This window comes from Dryobates pubescens, chromosome 9, assembly GCF_014839835.1.
Source record: "Dryobates pubescens isolate bDryPub1 chromosome 9, bDryPub1.pri, whole genome shotgun sequence".
In the NCBI taxonomy this organism is placed as follows: Eukaryota; Metazoa; Chordata; class Aves; order Piciformes; family Picidae; genus Dryobates; species Dryobates pubescens.
This window is the reverse complement of record NC_071620.1, coordinates 20763269-20788131: the sequence shown is the minus strand read 5'-3', so window position 1 is coordinate 20788131 and position 24863 is coordinate 20763269. Positions and strand designations below refer to the sequence as shown.

Here is a 24863-nt window from a genome sequence, read left to right as displayed (position 1 = left end):
TGCGGCGCTGCGGGAGGCAGCTGCTGGCTGCCGCGGCCCTGCGTGGCCGGCACTCGGGGCCAAGAGGGGACACTGCCCTTGCTGCCCATCCGCTCCTCCTCTGCTCGTCTTTTCCGCTGAGATCATTTCAGCTTCTCTCAGTATTCTTGTTATCAATATGCTTTCCTTAATCCACTTTTCCCCTCCCTTCCAGCCCTGGCCACTAGCGCTCTGCACCCTCGTCAAGGGGATGGATGTTTGGGGTTGGATGTAGCTGAGGAGGAAGATAAGCCAGAGAAAGGGCGGGGGGAGCGAGAGGGAGAGATTTTGCTGTGGTCTCTGGGCTGATTGGAAGAGACAGTCACCGATCTACGGCCGAAAGATTGGCAGCTAAACTTTCATTGCACCCTTTTGTGCATGTGGAGGTGTGTAAATGGAGAAGTCACCTCTCGAGGCAGAGAATCTTTTCAATTTCCCTTGGGCAGGTGCAGTTCAAGGAGGAATCCATGAACATTTTGTCAGATCCATGAAATGATTAGGGGTGGGGAAACGATTCCTCTCCTCTTACTCTTTCCCAGTTTTGAAACCATTCTTTCCTCACCACAGCCACCCTCGCACCCTTCCCCTCCCCTTCCCCTTCCCTTTCCTCTGCACTGAGTGAATGGAAGAGTCTCCAGGGTCTTCTTCTGCTTCTAGCCCCGGAGTGGAGAAGTGAGAGGACATCTCTATCCTAAGCCATCTCTATCTCTCTCCATCCATTCCCGAGAGGATTTCAGGCGGTGCAATGTGTTTGCAGCCTCTTGCCGCCGCTGCCACTTGACACTATGCTGCACGCAGGGAGAGGGTTTTGCAAAAATGGATTTGTTCGATTTTAAAGGATTTCTTCTCTAATAAGGATCGGGTTGCACACGAATATGACTAAATCCCCTATTTGGTAAATCTGTCTTCCCCCCACCCCTTCTCTTTGGGTTCCCTCCCGCCCGCCCCCACCCCTTCAGAGGAGCAAGCACAGGGAGCTGATGACGGACCCATTAATCCCTTCTTCAATGCATCAAAAGAAGCCGAAGGGCTGGAAGTGGCTGGGCTCGGAGTCCTGCAGGAAACGCTTCGACCTGCTTTTGGTTTTGTATGAAACTGGTGACTAGGGGCTCGGCTCGCCCCGCCGCCGCCCGCCGGCACCTGGATGCGCGGGTCGCCGCCGCCGTTCCCGCCGCGATGCAGCGCTTCTGGTGGTGCTGATGGCAGCTCGGGTGTGATGGGGTTGAGCCGGCGGTGATTATTTGAAGGGAGAGCGAGCGACAGGAAGGGCTGCTCCGCTCTGCTGTGCGTGTGGGCTTCGGGATTTATTTTTTCTTCTTCTTTTCCTACTTCCATCCTCTCCCCGCCACTGGAAGTCCTCCCGTATCTAAATGGAATTAGTGGAGACCGAAGCCCCTTGTGTAAGGCACAGACATGACCCATGGGCGCAGCTTCTTTCACAGTGAGTATCTTCCCGAACCCCAGAGCTGAGCTCCTCCGCCGCGCAGGAGCTCCTGCCCTCCGCTGCCCGCACAGCGCACCGGGACGCGCGGAACCCCCGCAGGTGCACGCAGCACCCCCGTCCCCGGCACTCTGCGCTGCAACAGAGGGGAGCCGTTGTCTGTCGGGGCTGGGGAGCGTGGGAAGCACGGGGGTCTTCACCCGGGAGAGATGCTTCTGGTGGCTTTCGGGGTGGCGGGGTAGAGAGGAGGGGAGAGGCCCCCACCGTCCCCGGCAGTGCGGCGCGGCACCGGCCGGGGCTCGAACCAGCGTGCAAAGGACCACGGGGCAGCGCGGCGAGCGCGGCTGCAGCGGGTGCGGAGCTCGGGAGGGCTGCGGGGCGAGGGCGGCAGCTGGGAGACACCGAAATGTGACAGCTGTTCGTGAAGGACCCCCAGGACTTGCGTGGGTGGGACCCCCTCTTCCGCCTCGGTTTTGCAGAGGGTTTGCGCTACGGAAGGGGCTTTACTTGACCACGGCCCCTTCCAACCCTCTCTCTACGCCCACACCTGTGAGACAGCAGTGCCGTGGCCAGGTATTGCGTGTCCAGCAACTCTTCGCTGGGCCGGAGCCATGGCTGTGCCAAAACACAGCCTCCAAGGAGCTGCCTGGCCAGCAGAGAAATGTCTTCTTGTACAGCTTGGAAGAGAAAAATGAACCCATCCAAAAAGCTGTAACGAGGCATTAATTAGAGTGGCACTAGAAGGCACGATCGTAATTACACCCCTGATTAAGAGGGAAAGGGGGAGGAGGAAGGTAAAGAGAATGCAACAAGACATTTGGTGGAAACTTCTTTAAGATAATTCCCAAACCCAGATAATCACTGTGCTGTTGCTGTGCTGTCAAAGCTTCCCAAGTGACAGCTTGCAGTTTGGAAAGATTGCAGCTCTTTGGGGTCTTTCCCCCCCATCCTTTTTTATTTTTCTTCCCCATGGCTTGAGAAAGAAAAAGGTCATGAAATGAAATGGGTTGCCTCCATGGCTTAGGCAGTGTTTTCTTTTCCCACAAAAGCCCCTAATTTCAGTTACTTTCTGGCAATTAATATCACTAAATCAAGAGGCTTTCTATTGTGTGGTGTTTGTTTTTTTTTTCAATCGTGGGAGAAGTATTTAACTTCCTCTATCCAAATGTTAGGTATCAACTGTCCAGAAAAAAAATTAGCCTCTTCTTCTCTGATACAATTTCATTGTCAAGATTATTTTGACTCCTCTTACCAATCAATGCTGACATGATGCCTAGATGATCTCGAAGGTCTCTTCCAACCCGAGATATTTACTCTGTGATATGTAAGTATGGCTCCCTGCTTTGGAATAACAGAGCTCTGCATCTTGGAAACATCCTTTCCAGGGCTGACAGCTGGAGCTGAAAGGACCCAATGGCAGCTGGGTAATAACATGTCTGGGACTTGGAGCAGTTCTGCTTCTCTGAACTTGAAATTTTTCCATATAGAAAAGGAGGGGAAAGCAGCTGGATGAAGGTGGTTGAAATCAAGGTGTAAGAATCAGAGGTGAATTGTTACAGATTGCCTGAGAGGAGACATTTCTCACATGGGGTTTGCCTGGCTGCTGTATGTCCTAGTCTAACTTCTGTGGGCAGAAGAGATGCCAGCAGCTGGCTCCAGACTCTCTCACCATGGAGAAATTAGGTCTGCGCTAGTGAGGATTACAGCCATAGATGCAGGATGTTCACTGCATGAAAGGCAGCTAAAGTAAATGAGCAACTTAGCAAAGGGGCAAACCCTGCATTGCCTTCAGACTCCAACAGCCTGCAGGCAGAGTCCCGCCAGCTCCTATTTCCAGAATACATCCCTGAGGAGAGGAAGGGCTGTGAATAGTTGGGAGGCATTCAGATCTGAGCAGAAGATGCCATGTTCTCGCTGAATGCCCACAACACAGAAGAGTTTGTAACTACCACCTCTGCCAACATCCGTCCCTGTTAGCTGAGGCATTCAAAGAGACGCAGAGGCTGTGAGTCTGATCAACTAACAGTGAATATGCTGCCAGACCTTCATCTGCCCAGAACATCAGCCTGTCCCTGCTTGAGAAGGTAACTATCACCTGTGCCTCAAACCATCTGTCACACCCAGAAGGGTCAAAGGCTTAGAAATAGAGATCTCAATGCCATCAGAATACTGGAAATAGGGAGGCTGTCTCCCTTTGGGGTGAAAACTGAGCTGAAAAATGTCTAAAGCACCATCTTGGAAAGAATCAGTTATGTAGCTAGTTCCTAGCCCATGATGGCGTTCAGTGTCTCTTGGGGATAAGAAGAGGCAAGTATGCCATTTAATTACATTTGCTAAAGACCACAGGTCCATCAGTTCCTCATCACAGTCAATAACGCAAATGGCAGCAGATCGACCCCAGTGCTCCAGAGCAAACACACAACTTCAGCTCCAATTCAACTGCAGTGTAATCTGGGCACTATGTCCAGGCTTAAAGCCAAGCCGGCTGGGGTCAAAACCCTGAGTGCTCCAAGAACTGATGGATTTGTTCTGTTCTTGCTCTTCCACTTCCTCCTGTAGCCAAAGAGGGCAAGAAAATGCTGTCATTAGTGCACGATTTCTTCCTCAAGTAGCACCGATCTTTCAAAGCAGCTTCATTATGACTGGCCTCAGTATTTACCTCTTAGCCTTTTCTAGTTAAAATATTGCGCTCAGAAACTCACAGAGCCTCAGGAATTATCACCAGGTTGGGCTCCATCTCAGACAGGTCACAACTGTTCCCCAAGAGGCACAGCTGTCCTGTCACGGCTTGAGAGAGGAGCTTGTTGTTTGTGAAATGGGCTGCAGATTCACTGCAGCACAAAGCAACACCCCCCCGGCAAGTCCAACAAAGTGGATTAATGAGACTCTTAAGCACGCACTCTAATTTGCTTCCCTGGGGATTTGCAAATGCTTTGATGGATATGGAGAACCCAACCCCTCACTTCCTTCATACTCCCAGTGCTCATTTTCAAATGTTATTATGGCTCAGTGAGAGAAATTAGTGAGTCCAGTGGCACTGAAACTTAGCAGTCCTTTGTCTCCCTCTGGTAAAAAGCAGCCACTTCTCTACTACTGGCTTGAGCTGTGATTATATAAATAAATAATAGTAACATGTCTAATACTGGAAAAAAAATTAGAAAATGAAAAAGGGGAAACATTGTTGCCTGGGAATTTCATCCTAACCCCCAAAGATCTCCTTTTCATTTGGATGGATTTACCAAGCTGAATATTTAAAAGGGCAGCTCCCCAAGAACCTTGTTTACACAAAATGTGCAATTTAAAGATGCAAGCAAACAAGAGCCTTTCCCCCTACTCCCCCTTTCCTTTTCCCAGCCCTTCTGTTTAATTTGTATTCTTCAAAGATGTTTACAAGTGATTTGATTGCAGGCATTGCTATGCTGTGATGTCTAATGCATCATTCTCTTGCAGTTGTAGCAAGTATAATCATCCTACATTTGTCTGGGGCAACCAAAAAAGGAACAGGTATGTAAACTACACAAATGGTTGTTTGTTGTTGTTGTTTTTAAAGACATATTAGCATCCAAAACATCTATTTGAGTTGGTTTTGTTAGTTCTTGACATTTTCAGTAGTTCACCTCCTTGCCATGTCTGTCCTTTGTTCATTTTGAGCACAAAACAATCCAGCAAGTTGCTTAAATATAATTCAGACTTTGAAATTGGGTATTATTGGTGCCTTTGTGCAGGGTGGGGAATAGAAAGTGGCTCTGAAAAGCCCTGGATGTCAAGTTTGAGAGCCAAGCACAGTGCGTGTCTGAGCTTGGGTTGGAGTGCTCAGACTCTGCAGGCCTGAATCAATTCCAAGAAATTAGGATCTGTGTCATACCCAGCTGGATGCAGACCAGGAGAAAGAGAAACACTTGCAGAGCAGAAGGCAGATCTCAGGTGGTTAAAATTGTCCTTGGAAGGTGCCTGTCTCCCTCCACTGATGGTAAGAGGGAACCTCAAACAACTCTGCACTAGGTGCTCAGGTTGACTGGGGCACTCCTTTGGAGAAAGATACCTCATTTGTAGCCAAATGCAGAAGTCCTCTCCAGACACCTCTGTGATGTCTAGAACCTGCCCTACTTCTTTTTAAAGCTAGCTTAGGCACTTCTCCCTCTGAAAAATCCATCTTCCTTTACCCTACTTGTTAAAGCATGATGCCCAGGAAGTGATCCTTTATCTGCTTCAGCCTGCACAGACTCAAACCTTTGTCTCCAGGCCCTCGACCAATGCACAGAAAAGAGTGCAAACCTTTCAGGTCTGTGAAGAAAGCAAACAAGAAGGTCTGACTTTGCTCTCTGATGATTCACTTAGGAGAGGGAAGGTTCTGGACTGATTCCTGGCTTCAAAGCTACTGAGGCATTTGATAACAATCTAGGCAGCAGAATCCAGGAATTCCCCCCTGTCTGTCTCAGTCCGGTGATTAGAGAGTTGAGCTGCTGGGAGTTTAAAACAATTTGTGTATTCTTTCATAGGCCTGTGGGGTTTTTTCTTGGTATTATAACTGTGATGAGTTCCAGCATGGAGCTTGCTGATGGATCACACACTTGAGCCTCCTGATACACAAACGGGAAACTCCTGTCTCCCATTTCTTCAGCATGTGCTTTCCCTACCAGGTTATTAGTTAAAACTCAATGTAAATAGATCTTTGCCTAGACACCCAAATGTCTTCACTGCTTTCAGAAACTGTTTTGAGGGAGAATTCTGTATTTGTACCCCTAAGGAACAGCTTTGCTTTCACTCAGGTCAATGGGCATACTTTGAACCTCAGCAGAAGAAAGCTGAGGTGACTAACAAAAGGGGCTGCAAGGGAATGCTGAGTGTCACTGGGCCACAGTAATCTGTGAGCTAATTACCCACTGCTTGATGTGATCCTTTCCCAGAAAAGCAAGCTACTGCCGAAGGACAGAAACCAGTGCAGTGTGGAACCTGGACAAAGTATGCAGAAGGAGGCATCTTCACATCTCCCAATTACCCCAACAAGTATCCTCCTGACAGAGAGTGTGTCTACATCATAGAAGGTGAGTGAAGAATCTTTGTTCAGAGGGCAACTGGTGAGGGACTTTTTAGGATGTCAGGTACTGATAGGACTGAGGGGAATGGAGCAAAAGTAGAAGTGAGTAGATTCAGATTGGATGTTAGGAAGAAATTCTTCCCCGTGAGGGTGGTGAGACACTGGAACAGGTTTCCCAGGGAGATGGTAGAAGCCTCATCCCTGGAGGTTTTTAAGGCCAGGCTGGATGTGGCTCTGAGCAACCTGATCTAGTGAGGTGTCCCTGCCCACATCAATGGGGTTGGAACTAGATGATCCTTGAGGTCTTTTCCAACCCTAACGATTCTGTGATTCTATGAGTCACTTAGTAATGAACATAGAATAATTTCTTTCAGGATGTTCAGAGAATGGATGGAACCTAAAATAGTGTAAGATGACAGAAGAATGTTTTAAAATGAGTGGAAAGAGTGAACAGAGGAAACAAAAAAGCTTTTGACTTTCATATAGATATTTAAACTTAAACCTGAGTGAAGCAGAGATGCAAGCAGAGGCTGGAAAAGTGCAGTGGTGAATGTCATGCAGAAAATATCCAGAGTGAGTGTGCAAATGATCTTCCAACTAATTGTTTATGGGACATTCATAGACTCCAGAATGACTTAGGTTGAAAGGGACCTCAGAGCTCATCTGCTTCAACCTCCCCACTGTGCCCAGGGACACCTCTCAACTAGACTCAGCTGCTCAAGGCCTCATCCAACCTGGCCTTGAACACCCCCAGGCAGGAGGCATCCACAGCCTCCCTGGGCAGCCTGTTCCAGAGTCTCACCACCCTCCTACTGAAGAACTTCTTCCTCAGCTCCAGTCTAACCCTGCTTTGCCTCAGCTTCAAACCGTTCCCCCTTGTCCTGTCTCTAGACCCCTTCAGGAAAAGACCCTCTGCAGCCTTCCTGGAGGATCCCTTCAGGTTCTTGAAAGCAGCTCTAAGGTCCCCCTGGAGTCTTCTTTTCTCCAGGCTGACCACCCCCAGCTCCCTCAGCCTGTCCTCACAACAGAGGGGCTCCAGCCTTTGGATCATCTTTGTGGCTTTCCTCTGGTCTCACTTCAACAGTTTCATGCCCTTTTTATGATGGGGACCAGAAAATATCCATAGGGTGAGCATAAATGTGATTTTCCATCTCATTGCTTATGAGACGTGAAAATAAGTGGGGGAAAAAATCCCAGACCTGAACCAAAACCAGAGAAGAAGAAAAAGGAATAAAAAGTAGCTGTAGGACAGGCTCTGCTCAGAGATGTCCAATGACAGGACAAGGGGTAATAGGGGCAAGCTGGAGCAGAGTAGACTCCATGGCAACAGAGGGAAAGCTTTGTCATTGCATGGGTGACAGAGCCCTGGAGCAGGCTGCCCAGAGAGGTTGTGGAGTCTCCTTCTCTGGAGACATTCAGAACCCACGTGGCTGTGTTCCTGTGTGACATGCCCTGGGTGATCCTGCTCTGGCCAGGGGACTGGATGATATCTGGAGGTCCCTTCCAACCCCTACCATTCTGTGCTTCTGTGACACAGTTTTCAAAGAGCAGAAAATTGCAGGCATGGAGGTGATGTAAGGAAGGTCAGAGGTGTATTAGAAGTAGCTCGTGTGACTTCTTTTCATCAGCCTTAGCACAACAGATGTCCAAGGGATTGCTGTTAAAATAAATCAGTGGAAAGTAATAGAGACCAGATACTGTCAGAGCTTAGTAGCAGAAAAGATGAATCAGGTAGAGAATGGTAAGTCACTGAACCAAGAAGACTCATTCATGAGTTGTGAATACATGCAGAATACAACAGTGACACTGCTTCTGGCCATGCTTGATTGGACAGAATTATTACCTACAGATGATGGAGGCAGGAATTAGAGACATCCTGATTTTGCTGAAGGTGCAGGTAGCACCAAGAGTGCTTTCTGATGCAAATGACTTAGCTGCTTTATAAGCCTCTACTTGGCCCATTTAGAAACCACTCTTTGCAAATCTAGTACTGAGTTACTAAAAGAAATATATTTTCATTTGCCCTGCTGAAGCCACATCTGGAATATTGTGTCCAGCTCTGGGCCCCTCAGTTCAAGAAGGACCTCAGGGAGCTGCTTGACAGCGTCCACCCCAGAGCTACAAAGCTGCTGCAGGCAGTGGAACATCTTCCTGTGAGGACAGGCTGAGGGAGCTTGGGGCTCTTGAGCTTTTTGCAGAGAAGCCTGAGGGGTGCCCTCATTGCTGGTGATTAAGATGTGCAGGGATGGAGCCAGGCTCTGCTCAGGGATGTACAAGGACAGGACAGGGGGCACTGGGGGCAAGCTGGAGCAGAGGAGGTGCCATGGGAACATAAGAGAAAACTTTTGTCACTGTGAGGGTGCTGGAGGCCTGGAGCTGGCTGCTCAGAGAGGTTGTGGAGCCTCCTTCTCTGGAGACTTTCCAGCCCCACCTGGCTGTGTTCCTATGTGACCTGTCCTGGGTGACCCTGCTCTTTGGACTGGATAATCTCTGGAATAGAATAGAATTAACTAGGTTGGAAAAGACCTTTGAGATCATCAAGTCTAACCCATCACCCAGCACCATCTTATCAACTAAACCATGGCACCAAGTGCCTCATCCAGTCCCCTCTTAAACACCTCCAGTGATGGTGACTCCACCACTTGCCTGGGCAGCCCATTCCAATGGCCAATCACTCTTTCTGTGAAGAACTTCTTCCTAAAATCCAGCCTAAACCTCCCCTGCTGCAGCTTGAGACTGTGTCCTCTTGTTCTGTTGGTCGTTGCCTGGGAGAAGAGACCAACCCCCACCTGGCTACAACCTCCCTTCAGGCAGTTGTAGACAGCAACAAGGTCTCCCCTGAGCCTCCTCTTCTCCAGGCTAAGCAACCTCCCAATCCCTAGCATTCTGTGATTCTGTGTGATTTGGTGAAGACTCCAGCTCGGGGTGTGTTGTAAGAAAATAGAATTTCATTTCCTGCTACCATTTCCCCTCTTCCATTGGAGCTCATCTTACAGTGTATGCCTGCCTTTTATAATTTCAAAATTACTTGGTTGAAGTAAAGGAGCTGGGGAAAATTTGCCATGATCATAGACTGGGAGTTTCTAAAAGAGAAGATTTCTGTCTGCTGAGGCTTCTATCTTAGCAGTCAAAAGCACAGGCAGATCAAACAGCTAGAAGTTTCTTTCCTGTTTGAGCAGTGATGATAATTAGCTATTGGAATAGGCAGGAAGCTTCAAGTCCAGATTGGATGCTTTTCTAAAAGAAATCTTTTAGGTCATCCAGAACTCAGGGACTAAGTACAGAAGTTGTTATGCTATAGAGGAGCTTCTGTTGAATCCCATGGGCCTCTCAGAATGTGATGAGAATTCGTGGGTTATTTTTCTTTTAGTCTCATTGAGCATATAGCAAATGTAGGGAAGAGCTGAGTGTACACAGACAATTCCCAGCTGGGCCCAATTGCTCTCTGCTTTTGCATATTCATGGCTCTAACCTGGCAGAATTCACAGCTGCCCAGAACAACTGCAGCAGGGCCAAGCTTCAGCCTCTGCCAGGCTGCAGAAAATATGGCTTGTGTGCTCCAGAGGGAAATGTGCAGATGAGGTTTGGTAGGAGAAAGGCTTTTGGGGAGGGGCAGAATCATGCTTGACACAAAGCTTATCCCAAAACTTGCTTTGGAAATCCTCTGAGTGAAGTATTTGTGAAAGATGACCTTTTCTTCAACTTTGATGAATTAAATGTTTGTTTACAAATAGATTCACATAGATAATAATGTATTTAGCTATATATGTCTAATGTATTCAAATAATATATAGAAATTATTTAATTATAATTATTCAAATAATAGATATACTCATATATATTCAAGAGGAGATTGGACGTGGCACTTGGTCTAGTCATGAGGTCTGCAGGGACAGGTTAGACTCGATGAGCCTCGAGGTCTCTTCCAACCTTAGTGATACTGTGATACTGTGATACCATATTAATACATTATTGATACATTAATATATTTAAATATATCAATATATTAATATATTTAAAGATATGTTAATATATTATTATATATAATGGAATCACAGAATCACCAAGGTTGGAAGAGACCTCAAAGATCATCAAGTCCAACCTGACACCCAGCACCCCATGACTAAACCATGGCACCAAGTGCCATGTCTTATCCCCTCTTGAACATCTCCAGGGATGGTGACTCCACCACCTCCCTGGGCAGCACATTCCAGTGACGATCAACTCTCTCCATGAAGAACTTTCTCCTCACCTTGAGCCTAAACTTCCCCTGGCACAGCTTGAGATTGTGTCCTCTTGTTCTGGTGCTGGTTGCTTGAGAGAAGAGACCAACTCCCTCCTGGCTACAACCCCCCTTCAGGTAGCTGTAGACAGCAATAAGGTCTCTCCTGAGCCTCCTCTTCTCCAGGCTAAACAACCCCAGCTCCCTCAGCCTCTCCTCATAGGGCTTGTGCTCAAGACCTCTCCCCAGCCTCGCTGCCCTTCTCTGGACACATTCAAGTGTCTCAATGTCCTTCTTAAACTGAGGGACCCAGAACTAGGCCACACTCAAGGTGTGGCCTAACCAGTGCAGAGTACAGGGGCACAATGACTTTCCTGCTCCTGCTGGCCACACTATTCTTGATGCAGGCCAGGATGCCATTGGCCTTCTTGGCCACCTGGGCACACTGCTGGCTCCTGTTTATATTATATGTATATATGTAATATAATATATATATAAAATGTATTAGGTATATATATATTTTTTAATATAAAACATTCAGATATAACATTATAGTTTTGGTTGTTTTTTTTTTTTTTTCACATCTCTGTAAAGCAATTGTAGTCCATACCATGTAAGTACAAAACTGAGTTACAGAGATGTGAAAGAAATCTTCCACTCTGTATGTCTGTGGACATTTCAAGTTCACTCTCCTGAAGGTCTTCCCTTGAACTCTTTGGTCCTGCATAGATCATAGGTGTTAGAAGGTGGTCTTGTGTCAAAACCCCTCTGCTCCAAGTCCTTTTGTACTTCCTGTTGATTTTTGGGGTTCAGAAAGTTTCCATCAAAGCAAGGAAATCATCTTCTTTTCAAAGGAGGATCCATAGATGTCGGATTCATCGAATGGGTTAGGTCTAGCTCCACCCCCCTGCCATGGGCAGGGACACCTTTCACTAGCCCAGTTTGCTCAAGGCCTCATCCAAAATGGCCTTGAGCACCTTCAGGAAGGGGACATCCACAGTCTTCCTAGGCAGCCTGTCTCCCCACCCTCACTGTCAAGAATTTCTTCCTCGTCTCCAGTCTCAATCTGCCCTCCTCAAGCTTCAATCCATTCCTTCTCATCCTATCACTACAAGCCTTTGTAAAAAGTCCCTTCCCAACTTTCTTGTAGCCCCTTCAGGTACTGGAAGGCTCTAAAGTCTTCCTGGATCCTTCTATTCTCCAGGCTGAACAGCCCGAACTCTCCCAGCCTGTCCCCACAGGGGAGGTTCTCCAGCCCTTTGATCATCTCCGTGGCTTCCTCAGGACCCTCTCCAGCAGCTCCATGTCCTTCTTGTGCTGGGGGCCCCAGAACCGGAGGCAGTGCTGCAGGTGCCCCTCTGCTCTGCTCTGCTCAGAATCCCCTCCCTGTGCTGCTGCTCCCCCTGCTTTGGATGCAGCCCAGCAGCACACAGCTGCCTTCTGAGCCACCAGTGACCATTGCTGGCTCCTGGGGAGTCTGTCAGCAGCTGACACCCCAAGGACACGGGTGGCTTTCCTTTCAAGAACCTCTGGACCACCAGCAAGATGAAGGATTATTGAAAACTGTTAGTACCTCAGTGGCTCATCTAGATGGGGGTAGCCCTTGAGTCATTTATTTCTTTTTTTTTTTTTTGCTTAAATTCAGCTGTCAGTTGCTTCATTTTCAGAGGCTGATCAGAATTAAAACACTTCAATTGTGTGGGTTTGCTGCAACTGTTCCACCACACACTGAAACCCAATGCCTGTTTTTCCTTTTTGGTTTTTTTTTTTTTTTATTCCAGTGAATGCAAAATCTCAAGACAGCCCTTGTGGAAGATAATGAAGTGAAAAATATGACAAGCCATGCAAGCATTCAGTGGTCTTGCCATGGCATTAAATATTTTCCCAGAAAGATAATTGGAAGCTAAATATGGAAGATTTGTATGATTTGGTGTCAAATCACTTTATGAGACAGCTTCAGTGGAATTCATTTGGACTTTGACAGCAGCTTGTCCTGGCTTGGTAGCCATAGGAAAAATTCTGAAGATGGAAATGGGCTTTGCCTGTGAACAAGGATACCAGAAGTGACCATTCAGAGAATAGTTTAGGTTGAAAAGGACCTTCAAGACCATCCAGTTCCAACCCCCTGCTATGGGCAGGGATACTTCCCACCAGCTCAGGTTGCTCAAGGCCTCATCTAACCTGGCCTTGAACATCTCCAGGGAAGGGGCATCCCTCCTGTTCTGATTAGATGTGCAGATTCTGTTCTAGTCTGGATGAACTGGGTATTTTGGGCTGTTTGGTTGGTTTGCTTTGTTTCTCTGTAGCTGTGCATGCATTGTCAGTAGTCATGATTCTGCACTTGTCCCTACTGCATTTTCCTAAGCTTTGCTTGTGACCACATCTGCACGCACTTGACTGCAAAAGTTGTGGCACAAGCTGTGTGTCTATACAATACCTACTTATTTTAGCTTTCATTTGGCAAAGAAACCCTTTGCTAAGGCCAGAGTGGGAGTCTGAAACAATACAGGTTCAAGCTGGGATCTGGAATGGTGTGTTTTCATCCCTCAGCCTCATTTCCAGGGAAGAGTTGATTAATTTTGCTTCTTAAGTAGGTTATTGCAGACAAAATATTTAGACTTTAAGTACCTACAAGATGAGGGTAGATTTAGACTGGAGATTAGGAAGGAATTCTTCCCAGTGAGAGTAGTGAGACATTGGAACAGGTTGCCCAGGGACGTTGCGGATGCCTCCTCCCTGGAGGTGTCCAAGGTCAGGTTGGATGTGGTCTTGAGCAACCTGGGCTGGTGGTTGCCATGGGGTTTGAACTGGAAGATCTTTAAGGACCTTTTCCAACCAAACTGTTCTATGAATCTGTGACTTCACTATACTTGTCTTATGTTTCAAATGAGATGATAAGTAATTCTTAATTAATTAAGCAGAAGCAATTACACTCAAGCTTGTCCTGGAGTGCAACATGTGTAGAAGCAGAATTTGTCCTTCTTGCAGCACCCTTCTGATCAGTTGTTTTTCTTCACCCTTTTGAGCATTAGGTTAGAAAAAGGGAAAATATTGTCCTTGACCATTCTCCCTAAATATAAGAAATGTTTTTTTCTCCACTTGCCTAAGAAGATTTTGTGTTTGAATCCCTTGTTCACTGTATCTTTCTTTACAAAACAGACACCTCTCTTAGTTTTGCTAAATGCAAAACGTTAAGATGCATCAAAATTGCCACAACTTGCAGAGGGACCTGTGGGTATTGGTTGATGGTTGACTAAATATGACTCAGCAGTGCCCAGGTGGCCAAGAAAGTCAATGGCATCCTGGCTTGGATTGGAAACAGGGTGGCCAGCAGTGCTCAACACTGGTAAGGCCACACCTTGAATGTTGTGATCAGTTCTGGGCCCCTCACTACAGGAAGAACATTGAGGGGCTAGAGCCTGTCCTGAGAAGGGCAATGAGGCTGGAGAAGGGCCTGGAGCACCTGGGCTATGAGAAGGGGCTGAGGAAGCTGGGGGGTGTTCAGGCTTGAGGAGGCTGAGGGGAGACCTCATTGCTCTCTACAGCTCCGTGAAAAGAGGTTGGAGTGAGGAGGGGGCAGACTCTTCTCCTTGGTGACAAGCAATGGGACCAGAGAAAATGTTTCCAAGCTGCCCCAGGGGAGGTTCAGGCTGGATCTCAGGAAATATTTCTGCACTGGAAGGATTCTCAAACATTGGAATGGTCTGCCCAGGGCCATGCTGGAATCACCATCTCTGGAGGTGTTCAAGCAGCTGTGGACCTGGTGCTTAGGGACGTGGTTCAGTGGTGACCCTTCAGTGCTGGGTCAAGGGTTGGACTGGATGAGCTTGGAGGTGTCTTCCAACCAGGTATATTCTCTGTGATATATGTGATTTTAATTTTAATTTGGGGGTTTGAAGGTATTTGGTTCACAAGATAACAAGATGCTTTTCTTTCCATCTCCAGCTGCCCCTAGACAATGCATCGAACTCCACTTTGATGAGAAATATTCCATAGAGCCTTCTTGGGAATGTAAATTTGACCACATCGAAGTCCGAGATGGACCTTTTGGCTTTTCCCCAATCCTGGGACGTTTCTGTGGACAGCAAAATCCACCTAAGATAAAATCCAGTGGAAGATTCCTATGGATTAAATTTTTTGCCGACGGCGAGCTGGAATCTATTGGGTTTTCTGCTCGATACAATTTTACACCTGGTGAGTACAAATCTCTCCATTTTGTTGGATGGAAAAAGCTTAGCAGAGGAACTTTGTTGATGATTTGTAACTGCTATTGACTAACGTGTTAACTGGGACTAGGTGTGCTGTCCAGGGAAGTAGGAAAATGAGAGGCAGCAGTGGTTCTTGGGAAGTTGCAGGGTTTCTGCTTGATTGTTACACCGTGCAGCTTTGCTTTCAAAAGAATCATGGATAAACTTTTCGAATAATAGGAAAAACCTAAAGTTATTATCCATGAAAATTCCATCCTTGCTTTTCCACTTCACCCATGGTTTCCCCAGTTAAGGAGTGCAATGCTTTTCCCTTTTCACTAAAGCAAATTGCTACAGGCATTGCCAGCGGAAGTCTGAGGCTCAAACTGTAAAATGGATTAAATATTCCTCTGAAAATAAAAGATGGAAATCTTAATTATAACTGCACAATTATTCAGTAGATAACAGCTTAGGCTGGAAGGGACCTCAGGGCTCATCTGCTCCAACTGCCCCACCATGCCCAGGGTCACCTCTCAGCTACACTCAGCTGCTCAAGGCCTTATCCAACCTGGCCTTGAGCACCCCCAGACAGGAGGCATCCACAGCCTCCCTGGGTAGCCTGTTCCAGAGTCTCACCACCCTCCTACTGAAGAACTTCTTCCTCAGCTCCAGTCTAACCCTGCTCTGCCTCAGCTCCAAACCATTCCCCCTTGTCCTGTCTCTAGACACCCTCAGGAAAAGTCCCTCTGCAGCCTTCCTGGAGGATCCCTTCAGGTACTGGAAGGCAGCTCTAAGGTCCCCCTGGAGTCTTCTTTTCTCCAGGCTGACCACCCCCAGCTCCCTCAGCCTGTCCTCACAGCAGAGGTGCTCCAGCCCTTGGATCACCTTTGTGGCCTCCTCTGGACTCGTTCCAGCAGTTCCATGTCCTTCTTATGCTGGAGACAATTTTTTATGCTGGAGATCCTTGCCACTTTTAAAAATTTAATCCAATAAAGTAACACAAAATTCATTGTCATACCTCCCATTAATTTCACTCTTCTCCTCCTCACTTATTGTCCAAAACTTGCTGATTTTAAATTTCCTTTTTGGCTGCAGCCTCAGAATCCTGCTCTAGACTGCTGGATCTGACGTAGTTCTGGACCTTCTCATGTATTGAGGGATGAGTCAGTCCTTAATATAGCTGCCTCCAGAGCACTGTAATTATTCAGTGATTTTGCCAATTGTGGCACAATTGTTTCAGCTAAATGTTTGGATTAGGTGGAACAATGTTCTTTAGAATATCAGCTAAAATTAACAGGCCCCCACTTCTGCTTGCTTATTTTTTTCACTGGCATCACAGAAGAGAGCAGGACCACCTGAACACTCCTCTGCATGGTTTTCTTCCGCTAATTCAAGGAAAATAGCTCTAAATGAGCCAGCACCATTCCATTTTCTGGCTTTCAGGGGAAAACCTGTTTAAAAGAACACAGAAGTTCTGTAGCAGCTTTGTAGGTAGCTGTAGATATTGAGTGTAAATGGATGAAAATGGAGAAGATTCTGCCCTTGATTTTGCTCTGCTAAGACCTTACCTCCAATTCTGCACCCAGTTCTGGTGTCCCCAGCATAAGAAGGACACATAGCTGCTGCAGTGAGTCCAGAGATGATCCAAGGTCTGGAGCAGCTCTGCAGTGAGGACAGGCTGAGGGAGCTTAGGGTATTCAACCTACAGAAGAGAAGTCTCTGGGGAGACCTAAGAGCTGCCTTCCAATACCCGCTTCAGTTACTGGAAGGCCTCCCTGGGCAACCTGTTCCAGTGTCTCCCCACCCTCACTGTTAAGAATTTTTTTCCTCATCTCCAGTCTCAATCTGCCCTCCTCCAGCTTCAATCCATTCCCTCTCCTCCTATCACTCCTAGTCCTTGTCACCATATGGCTTTCTTGTAGCCCCCTTCAGGTAGTGGAAGGCTGCTCTAAGGTCTTTCTGGAGCCTTCTCTTCTCCAGCTGAAGAGCCCCAGTTCAACTAACCTCTGTTTTAAAGAGCATCAAAGAATGATCCAAAGCAAAGATTCATGTGGAAACGATCAGTGTGTAGAGCTGCTGAACACTTAGGGGAGCTGCAGTTTGTTGCAGTCATCTCACTGGGCAGAAACAGCACAAACTGCAGCCTGTCTGGGCATCTTTCTCCATCCCAGTGACAAGCACAACAGAGATACCTCTTTGATACCAGCAATCTTCACCCCTATGTCCCCTGCAGTCCCCTCAGTTGTCACTTTTGCATTCAGTATCTGGATGGAGGCTCTGGCTTGTGGGAAGACGAGCAATGTGATGCTGGGTGTGTGGCAAGATTGAAAAGAAATGAAGGAAATTTGACTAAAATTGGAGCTGCAACCATTTATTATTGTTTGAATAGTACCTGGAGAAGCAAGGGAAGAAATTATTTGCTGTGTCTGCAAGTGGTACAAAAGCAGCTAACTTGATGAAACTGGGAAAAGAAAAGATCAATTAGGGTATCAGGAAAAATGTTCCAATGAAGATCAATTAGTCTGTGCAAGTGGAACTTCTCTGTTTAATAAGTTCTTCACTCCTTGGTATTGAAATGTTTGGATCTCTGTCTGCTAATGTCAGTCAGCAATGGGCGCTGGCAGCCCAGAAGGCCAGTGGCAGCCCGGGCTGCATTCAAAGCAGTGTGGCCAGAGATGGAGAGAGGGGATCCTGCCCCTGTGCTCTGCTCTGGGGAGACCTCATCTGCAGTGCTGTGTCCAGCTGTGGGACCCTCAAAACAGCAAGGACATGGACCTGTGGAGCTGGTCCAGAGGAGGCCACAAAAATGATCAGAGGGCTAGAGCAGCTGCACTAAAAAGACAGGCTGGGGGAGCTGGAGTTGTTCAGCCTGGAGAAGAGAAGGCTCCAGGCAGACCTAACAGCAGCCTTCCTGTGTCTGGAGAGGGCTACAAGAAGGCTGCAGAGGGACTCTTCCCAAAGGCCTACAGGGACAGGACAATGGTTTGACAGGACAGAGGCAATGGTTTGAAATGAGAGCAGAGCAGATTGAGATTGGATGTGAGGAACAAGTTCTGCACCAGGAGGCTTCTGGAATACTGCAACAGGTTCCCTGGAGATATCCCTGGGATATTCAAGGTGAGGCTGGACAAGGCTGTGAGCAACCTGATCTGGTGGAGGATATCCCTGCTGAGTGCAGGGAGGTTGGACTGAATGCCCTTTGGAGGTCTCTTCCTACCTGACCCATTCTCTGATGTAGAAGTTTAGTGGAGTTTCAACACTCTCACCAGACTGCAGCTGAAGCAAACCGAATTCTCTTTCCATAATTTCTGCTCCATTTAAATAGATGTTTGTTCAGTTGATTTTTTTTTTTTAATCAGAGCACTTTCCAGCTCTGCAAAAGGTGAAATGTAGCAGTAGAAAAATGACTTTAATGACAAATGGAGGCCTCTAAACAATCCCAACAAAAACACAGCCAGTCAGTGGCAGAACTGCCTCATTAAGAGGATAATTTAGGCTTTCATTTTGGTGATTTTCTAAATGACAGGGGGAAGCAAGAGGTAGTTGAATGAGGCTCTGTGTATGGTGTAAGGACTGAGTGTTTGAAATGTCAAAACTCTGAGTGAAGTGAGGAAGTTGCCTTTCTTTTCTGTTATTCCTCCTGAATGCCTGTAATAAGCAGCTGCACTTTGGCTGTGATTTTTAAAACCACCTTGTAGACCTGGGAGTTTATAAGTAAAGAAAACAAATTCACTCTTTAAATACTGTTTTAATTCCATTTTGTATTGTGGAATGCTGATAAACTTCTGTTGGGGTTGGTTTTTTCCAAGCCTCACGTAGAAAAGAAACAACACCTCAGGCTGCAAGAATTTCAGGTTGTTCTGGTTCACTTTGAATGAAAATATGATTGGCTGGGGAAAGAAAAGAGGCAGGGAACATGAATACTTTGTCTAGTTTGGGACTCCCCAGTTCAGGAGAGACAAGCATCTGCTGGAAAGAGTCCAACAGAGAGCTATGAGGATGTTGAAGGGCCTAGAACAACTCTGCTATGAAGAAAGGCTGAGAGCCTTGGGGCTGTTTAGTCTGGAGAGAAGGCTGAGAGGGGATCTGATCTGAGGTGGGTGTCAGGATGAAGGTGCCAGGCTCTTTGTGGTAGTGCCCAATAATAGGACAAGGAACAGCAGGTACAAGCTGGAACCCAGGAGGTGCCACCTCAACATGAGGAGGAACTTGTTTGATGTGAGAGTGCTGGAGTCCTGGAGCAGGCTACCCAGGGGCACAGCAAGTCTGAGCTTGAACGTCTCCAGGGACAAGACCTCAACCACATCCCTGGGCAACCTGTTCCAGTGTCTCCCCACCCTCATTGGGCAATACTTCCTCCTGATCTCCAATCTAAATCTACCTTGCTCCAGCCTCAAACCATTGGCCCTCCTCCTATCCCCACAGGTTTTTGAACAGTCCCTCCCCAGCCTTCCTGTAGGTCCCCCTCAGACACTGAAATGCAGCTCTAAGGTCTCCCTGGAGACTTCTCTTCTCCAGGCTGAACAGCCCAAATTCTTCTAGACTCTCTTCATAGCAGAGGTTCTCCAGCCCTTTGATCATCTTTGTGGCCTCCTGTGGACCTGCTCCAGCCCGTCTTGTCCCATAGCTGGACACAGCACTGCAGATGATGTCTCCCCAGAGCAGAGGGGCAGGATCCCCTCTCTCATCTGCTGGGTGCCACACTGCTTTTGAGGCAGCCTGGGCTGCCATTGGCCTTCTGAGCTGCCAGTGCTCATTGCTGGCTCCTGTCCAGCTTCTCATGATTCTCCTTTGCTTTAAACACTTGTAAAGTGTGGACATTCACCCATGTTTCCCCTACTAATTCTTGATTTTCTGTAATGTTTATGAAGCATTTGGAAGTGGCAGAGCACAGAAGTTAATAGAGGATTTTAGTGAACAGCAAGCTTGGGTATTTGTCTTCTACAAGTGTTTGAAAGCAACTTCTTCTTGTATTCACAACAGCACCTCCCAAATCTGCTCAGTATCTTAATTAGTGATTCTCATTCAAATATTTTAAGGCCTTTTTTTATCAAGAAGAAAAAGAAAAAAAAGAAAGGGAAACTTGGTGTCTCATGAGTAAGGAGTTTTTGAATTCTCTTCAAACTTGTCCAGATCTTCTGACTTCCTTGCCTGGCAGATTCCCTAATAGCTCTTAGTGGGATGCACTTCTGGCTGATTGTGTTATGGCCTCATCCTGGCAGCACTGCTCTCTGCAATAGTTTCCTTTGGTGACCTTGGCCATGTGTATGTCTGCAGAGATTCTGCTGACATTGAAGAACCACTTTTTTTCTTTACTTATCCTTTCCTTCAGTGTTGAATTTTTGTCTGTATGTGTTACATCCACAGCTTGCTGAGGTGTTATGGGTATGCAGAATGACTCATAACAATCAGGGGGACTACAAGAAAGCTGGAAAGGGCTTGTAGTGATGGGACAAGAGGGAATGGATTGAATCTTGAGGAGGGCAGATTGAAACTGGAGATGAGGAAGAAATTCTTTCCAGTGAGGGTGAGAAAACACTGGAACAGGTTGCCCAGGGAGGCTGTGGATGTTCCCTCCCTGGAGGTGTTCAAGACCAGGCTGAATGAGGCCTTGAGCAACCTGGGCTAGTGGGAGGTCTCCCTGCCCATAGGAGGGGGTTGGAACTGGGTGATATTGAAGGTCCCTCCCAACTCACTCTATGAATCTATCAACCACCTCAGTGCTTTGGTCTACTCAGTGTGGCTGTGGCCTTTCTGTTAGTCAGAGAAGCTCTTTGTTATTCTAGCCACAGAGCTGCAAGTGTTCAGATTCTGTAGCTGTCTGTACAGAAAAACGATGCTTTTCTGTCAGAAACAAAGACATATTCCTATCACTTGTTTTCAGTCTCCCATGTTTTCCATAGAAACAGAAGGAAAAACTTTGTCACTGTGGGGGTGGCAATCCTGGAGCAGGCTGCCCAGAGAGGTTGTGGAGTCTCCTTCTCTGGAGACTTTCCAACCCCACCTGGCTGTGTTCCTGTGTGTCCTGCCCTGGGTGACCCTGCTCTGGCAGGGGCATTGAGCTGGAGGATCTCCAGGGATCCCTTCCAATCCCTGACATTCAGTGGTTCTGTGATGTTTGTCAATTTGATATTTGCATAGGTTCAAGTAGCTACAGTTATGAACTTCCTGTTATTGTCTGTTTAATGAAGGATTTCTCAGCTCTCACAGTAATAAATGAAGCTCTTTCTTGACATATTTAGTTTTCCTTCATATCAGTCTTTGAGCAGTGCTTCTAGCTAATTCCTCTTCAAGAAATGCACACAAAACCCTAGTTAGGAAGCTCCCAGCCCTCTCTGTCTAACAGAAAGATTTCCTGTCAATAATTCGTAGCTCTGATTCTGTGCACTGAAGGAAAAATCAGGCATGAACTGATTCGCCTTTATTTTGCAGTCTGCAGTGGTTAATAGGATGGTAAATGTGTCAGATTGAGATGTATCCTCTCTCAGCCTTGGATGTGTATCCTCATCAGCTGGTTGATTTTTCTGAGGGTTTTGTAAAGGGCTCAATCTAGAGTCTCTTTTGCTTACTAGAGGTGAGGTGAAGGTTAGTAGCTGTGTGCTGTCACCTTACTGTGACTTTTGTGGTACTGGTGGCTGTGACCAGTGCTGATTTGTTTCCTCTCTGTTAGGAAATGCAAAACTATGTAAATCTTTCATCTCAGGTGTTCCATATGAGCTTCTTTGGTGCTCAGAAATAAAAGGAGGATTGCATTTTCTTCAGCCTTGATAGAAATGTTGTCCTAACTGGTTTGTAACTGTAGCTCTCGGGTCTCCCTGGAGTCTTCTCTTCTCCAGGCTGAAGAGTCCCAACTCTCCCAGCCTGTCCCTATAAAGGACATGCTCCAGTCCCCTAATCATCTCTGAGGGAGGGACTTTTCACAATGGTTTGTAGTGACAGAATGAGAGGGAATGGATTGAAGCTTAAGGAGGGCAAATTGAGACTGGAGTTGAGAAAGAAATGGGGTGGGGAGACACTGGAACACGTAGCCCAGGGAGACTATGGCCACCCCCTGCTTGGAGGTGTTCAAGGCTAGGCTAGATGAGGCCTTGAGCCACCTGGGCTTGTGGGAGGTGTCCCTGCCTATGGGGGGTTTGGAACTGGATGATCTTTAAGGCCTCTTCCAACCCAATCCATTCTGTGAATCCAACCTGATCCAAGAGTGCTTTGCAGCTGTCTGGGCATGCAGTCTAGCTGAGAACCTTTCATGGAGAGCTGCCAGTCATTGACAATAAAATCAGGTAACATTATTGCTCACCAAATTACGTCTGCCCCACAAGAGCAATTTTCAAGGCAGATATTTTCTGTTTCTGATTAAAACTGCATCATGCAGTATAATATATGCCACAAACATCTTTTGAAACTGAGAGATTGCCCTCAAATTATTCTTGCTCCAAAGAGTCTTCTCAGTTATGCCAAATGCTCCTCCTTGAGATGGTCACAGCCTCGTCTGCAATTCAGGAGGTGACAAGTGACATGGAGGAGGCTGAGGTTCTCAATGACTTCTTTACCTCAGTTTTCACTGGCAAGGGCTCCAGTTGCACTCCCAGAATAATGGAAGATAATAGCAGGGACTGGAAGAAGGAACTGCCCATGGTGAGTGAAGATCAGGTTCATGACCATCTGAAGAACCTGAAAGTGTTCAAGTCCATGGGACCCGACGGGATACACCCAAGAGTGCAGAGGGAACTGGCAGAGCAGGTCACTAAACCACTCTCTATTATATTCCAAAAGTCATGGCAGTCTGGGGGAGTCCCCACAGACTGGAGAAGGAGAAACATAACCCTCATTTTCAAGAAGAGAAAGAGGGATGACCCAGTGAACTATAGGCCAGTAAGTCTCACCTCTGTGCCCAGTAAGATCATGGAGCAGATCCTCCTGGAGGCATTGCTGAGGGAGAAGAATAAAGAAGATGTGATTAGGCACAATCAGCATGGCTTCACCAAGGGCAAATCCTGCCTGACAAACCTGGTGACCTTCTATGACAAGGTCAAAACATCAATAGATGAAGGCCGAGCAACAGATGTCATCTACCTGGACCTGAGCAAAGCCTTCAACACTGTCCTGCACCACATCCTGGTCTCCAGGCTGGGTTCTATGGATGGACCATTCAGTGGATAAAGAAGTGGCTTAATGGCCACACCCAAACAGTAGCTGTCAATGGATCCATGTCCAAGGGGAGGCCAGTGACAAGTGGAGTCCCTCAGGGATCAGTGCTGGGACCAGTCTTGTTTAACATCTTTTTTGACATGGACAGTGGCATTGAGTGCACCCTCAGCAAATTTGCTGATGACACCAAGATGTGTGGTGCAGCAGACACACTGGAGGGGAGGGAGGGCATCCAGAGGGACCTTGACAGGCTGGAGAGCTGGGCCCAAGCCAATCTCATGAGGTTCAACAAGACCAAGTGCAAGGTCCTGTATCTGGGTTGAGGCAATCCCAGGCACCAATATAGGCTGGGCAGGGGCTGGCTTGAGAGCAGCCCTGAAGAAAAGGTCTTGGGGGTGCTAGTAGATGAAAAGCTCAACATGAGCCACCAATGTGCACTTGCAGCCCAGAAAGCCAACCAGATCCTGGGCTGCATCAAGAGAAGCATAGCCAGTAGGTCGACAGAGGTGATTCTCCCCCTCTACTCCACTCTGGTGAGACCCCACCTGCAGTACTGTGTCCAGTTCTGGAGCCCCTATTACAGGAAGGATCTGGACATGATGGAACGTGTCCAGAGAAGGGCCATGAGGATGGTCAGAGGGCTGGAGCTCCTCTACTGTGAAGACAGACTGGGCTATTCAGTCTGGAGAAGAAATGGCTCTGAGGAGACCTTACTGTGGCCTTCTAGTATCTTAAGGAGGCCTACAAGAAAGGTGGGGAGGGACTTTTTACAGTGTCAGGTAATGATAGGACTGGGAGAAATGGAGCAAAACCAGACATGGGTAGATGCAGATGCAGTGGTGAGACACTGAAATAGGTTGCCCAGGGAGGTGGTGGAAGCCTCATCTCTGGAGGTTTTTAAAGCCAGGCTGGATGTGGCTCTGAGCAGCCTGATCTAGTGTGAGGTGTCCCTGCCCATGGCAGGGGTGTTGGAGCTGGATGATCCTTGAGGTCCCTTCAAACTCTAACAATTCTGCAATTTCTATAACAAATGAGGGTCTGACATATGTGTTTCCACAAAGAGGAGAATTTACCTGCAGTGAGATAAAAAGCTTTGGTCTCTGCTGCACCATCTCAAATGGACTTTTGATTCAAATGTTTGTATTGTTCAGAGTGATGAGATCTACCAAACAATTGAGAAAGCCATCAGAAGGAACAAATTCAGTGCAGAAGTGTGAAAAGAAAATGGTTTTGATTAACATTTGAAAAAGATTGCTTCAGAGATTGTAACACATTAGAGATGCAGAAAGTTTCTTTGAATACTTTGAAGGCAAAGGACTACATCTAATAGCACAGAATCACAGAATCATAGTATGGTTTGGGTTGGATGGAACCTCAAAGCTCATCTGCTCCAACCTCCTCACTGTGCCCAGGAGCACCTCTCAACTACACTCAGCTCCTCGAGGCCTCATCCAACCTAGCCTTGAACACACTCAGGGAGGAGGCATCCACAACCTTCCTGGGCAGCCTGCTCCAGAGTTTCACCACTGAAAAACTTCTTCCTCAGCTCCACTGTGACCCTGCTCTGCCTCAGCTCCAAACCATTCCCCCTTGTCCTGTCCCTAGACACCCTCAGGAAAAGTCCCTCTGCAGCCTTCCTGGAGGATCCCTTCAGGTACTGGAAGGCAGATCTAGGGTCTGCCTCGAGCCTTCTTTTCTCCAGGCTGAACACCCCTAGCTCGCTCAACCTGTCCTCACAGCAGAGGTGCTTCAGCCCTTGTCTCATCTTTGTGGCCTCCTCTGGCTGCTCTCCAGCAGCGATGTGTCCTT

At 47.2% G+C, this 24863-nt stretch overlaps 1 protein-coding gene across 3 annotated transcripts in view; it reads left to right on the top strand.

Moving 5' to 3' along the window:
• The first annotated feature begins 587 nt into the window (after positions 1-587).
• Positions 588-24863, top strand: part of NETO1 (neuropilin and tolloid like 1) — an 88247-nt gene continuing 63971 nt past the window's right edge. For 2 of the 3 annotated variants that reach the window (XM_054164439.1, XM_009906537.2), the window contains exons 1-4: positions 589-1459; positions 4910-4963; positions 6367-6504; positions 14665-14913. In XM_054164439.1, the coding sequence (XP_054020414.1) occupies positions 1432-1459; positions 4910-4963; positions 6367-6504; positions 14665-14913 (469 nt within the window). In that variant the 5' untranslated portion in view covers positions 589-1431. Of the gene's footprint in view, positions 1460-4909; positions 4964-6366; positions 6505-14664; positions 14914-24863 lie in introns of all 3 variants that reach the window. The other variant, XM_054164440.1, reaches the window with a different exon arrangement.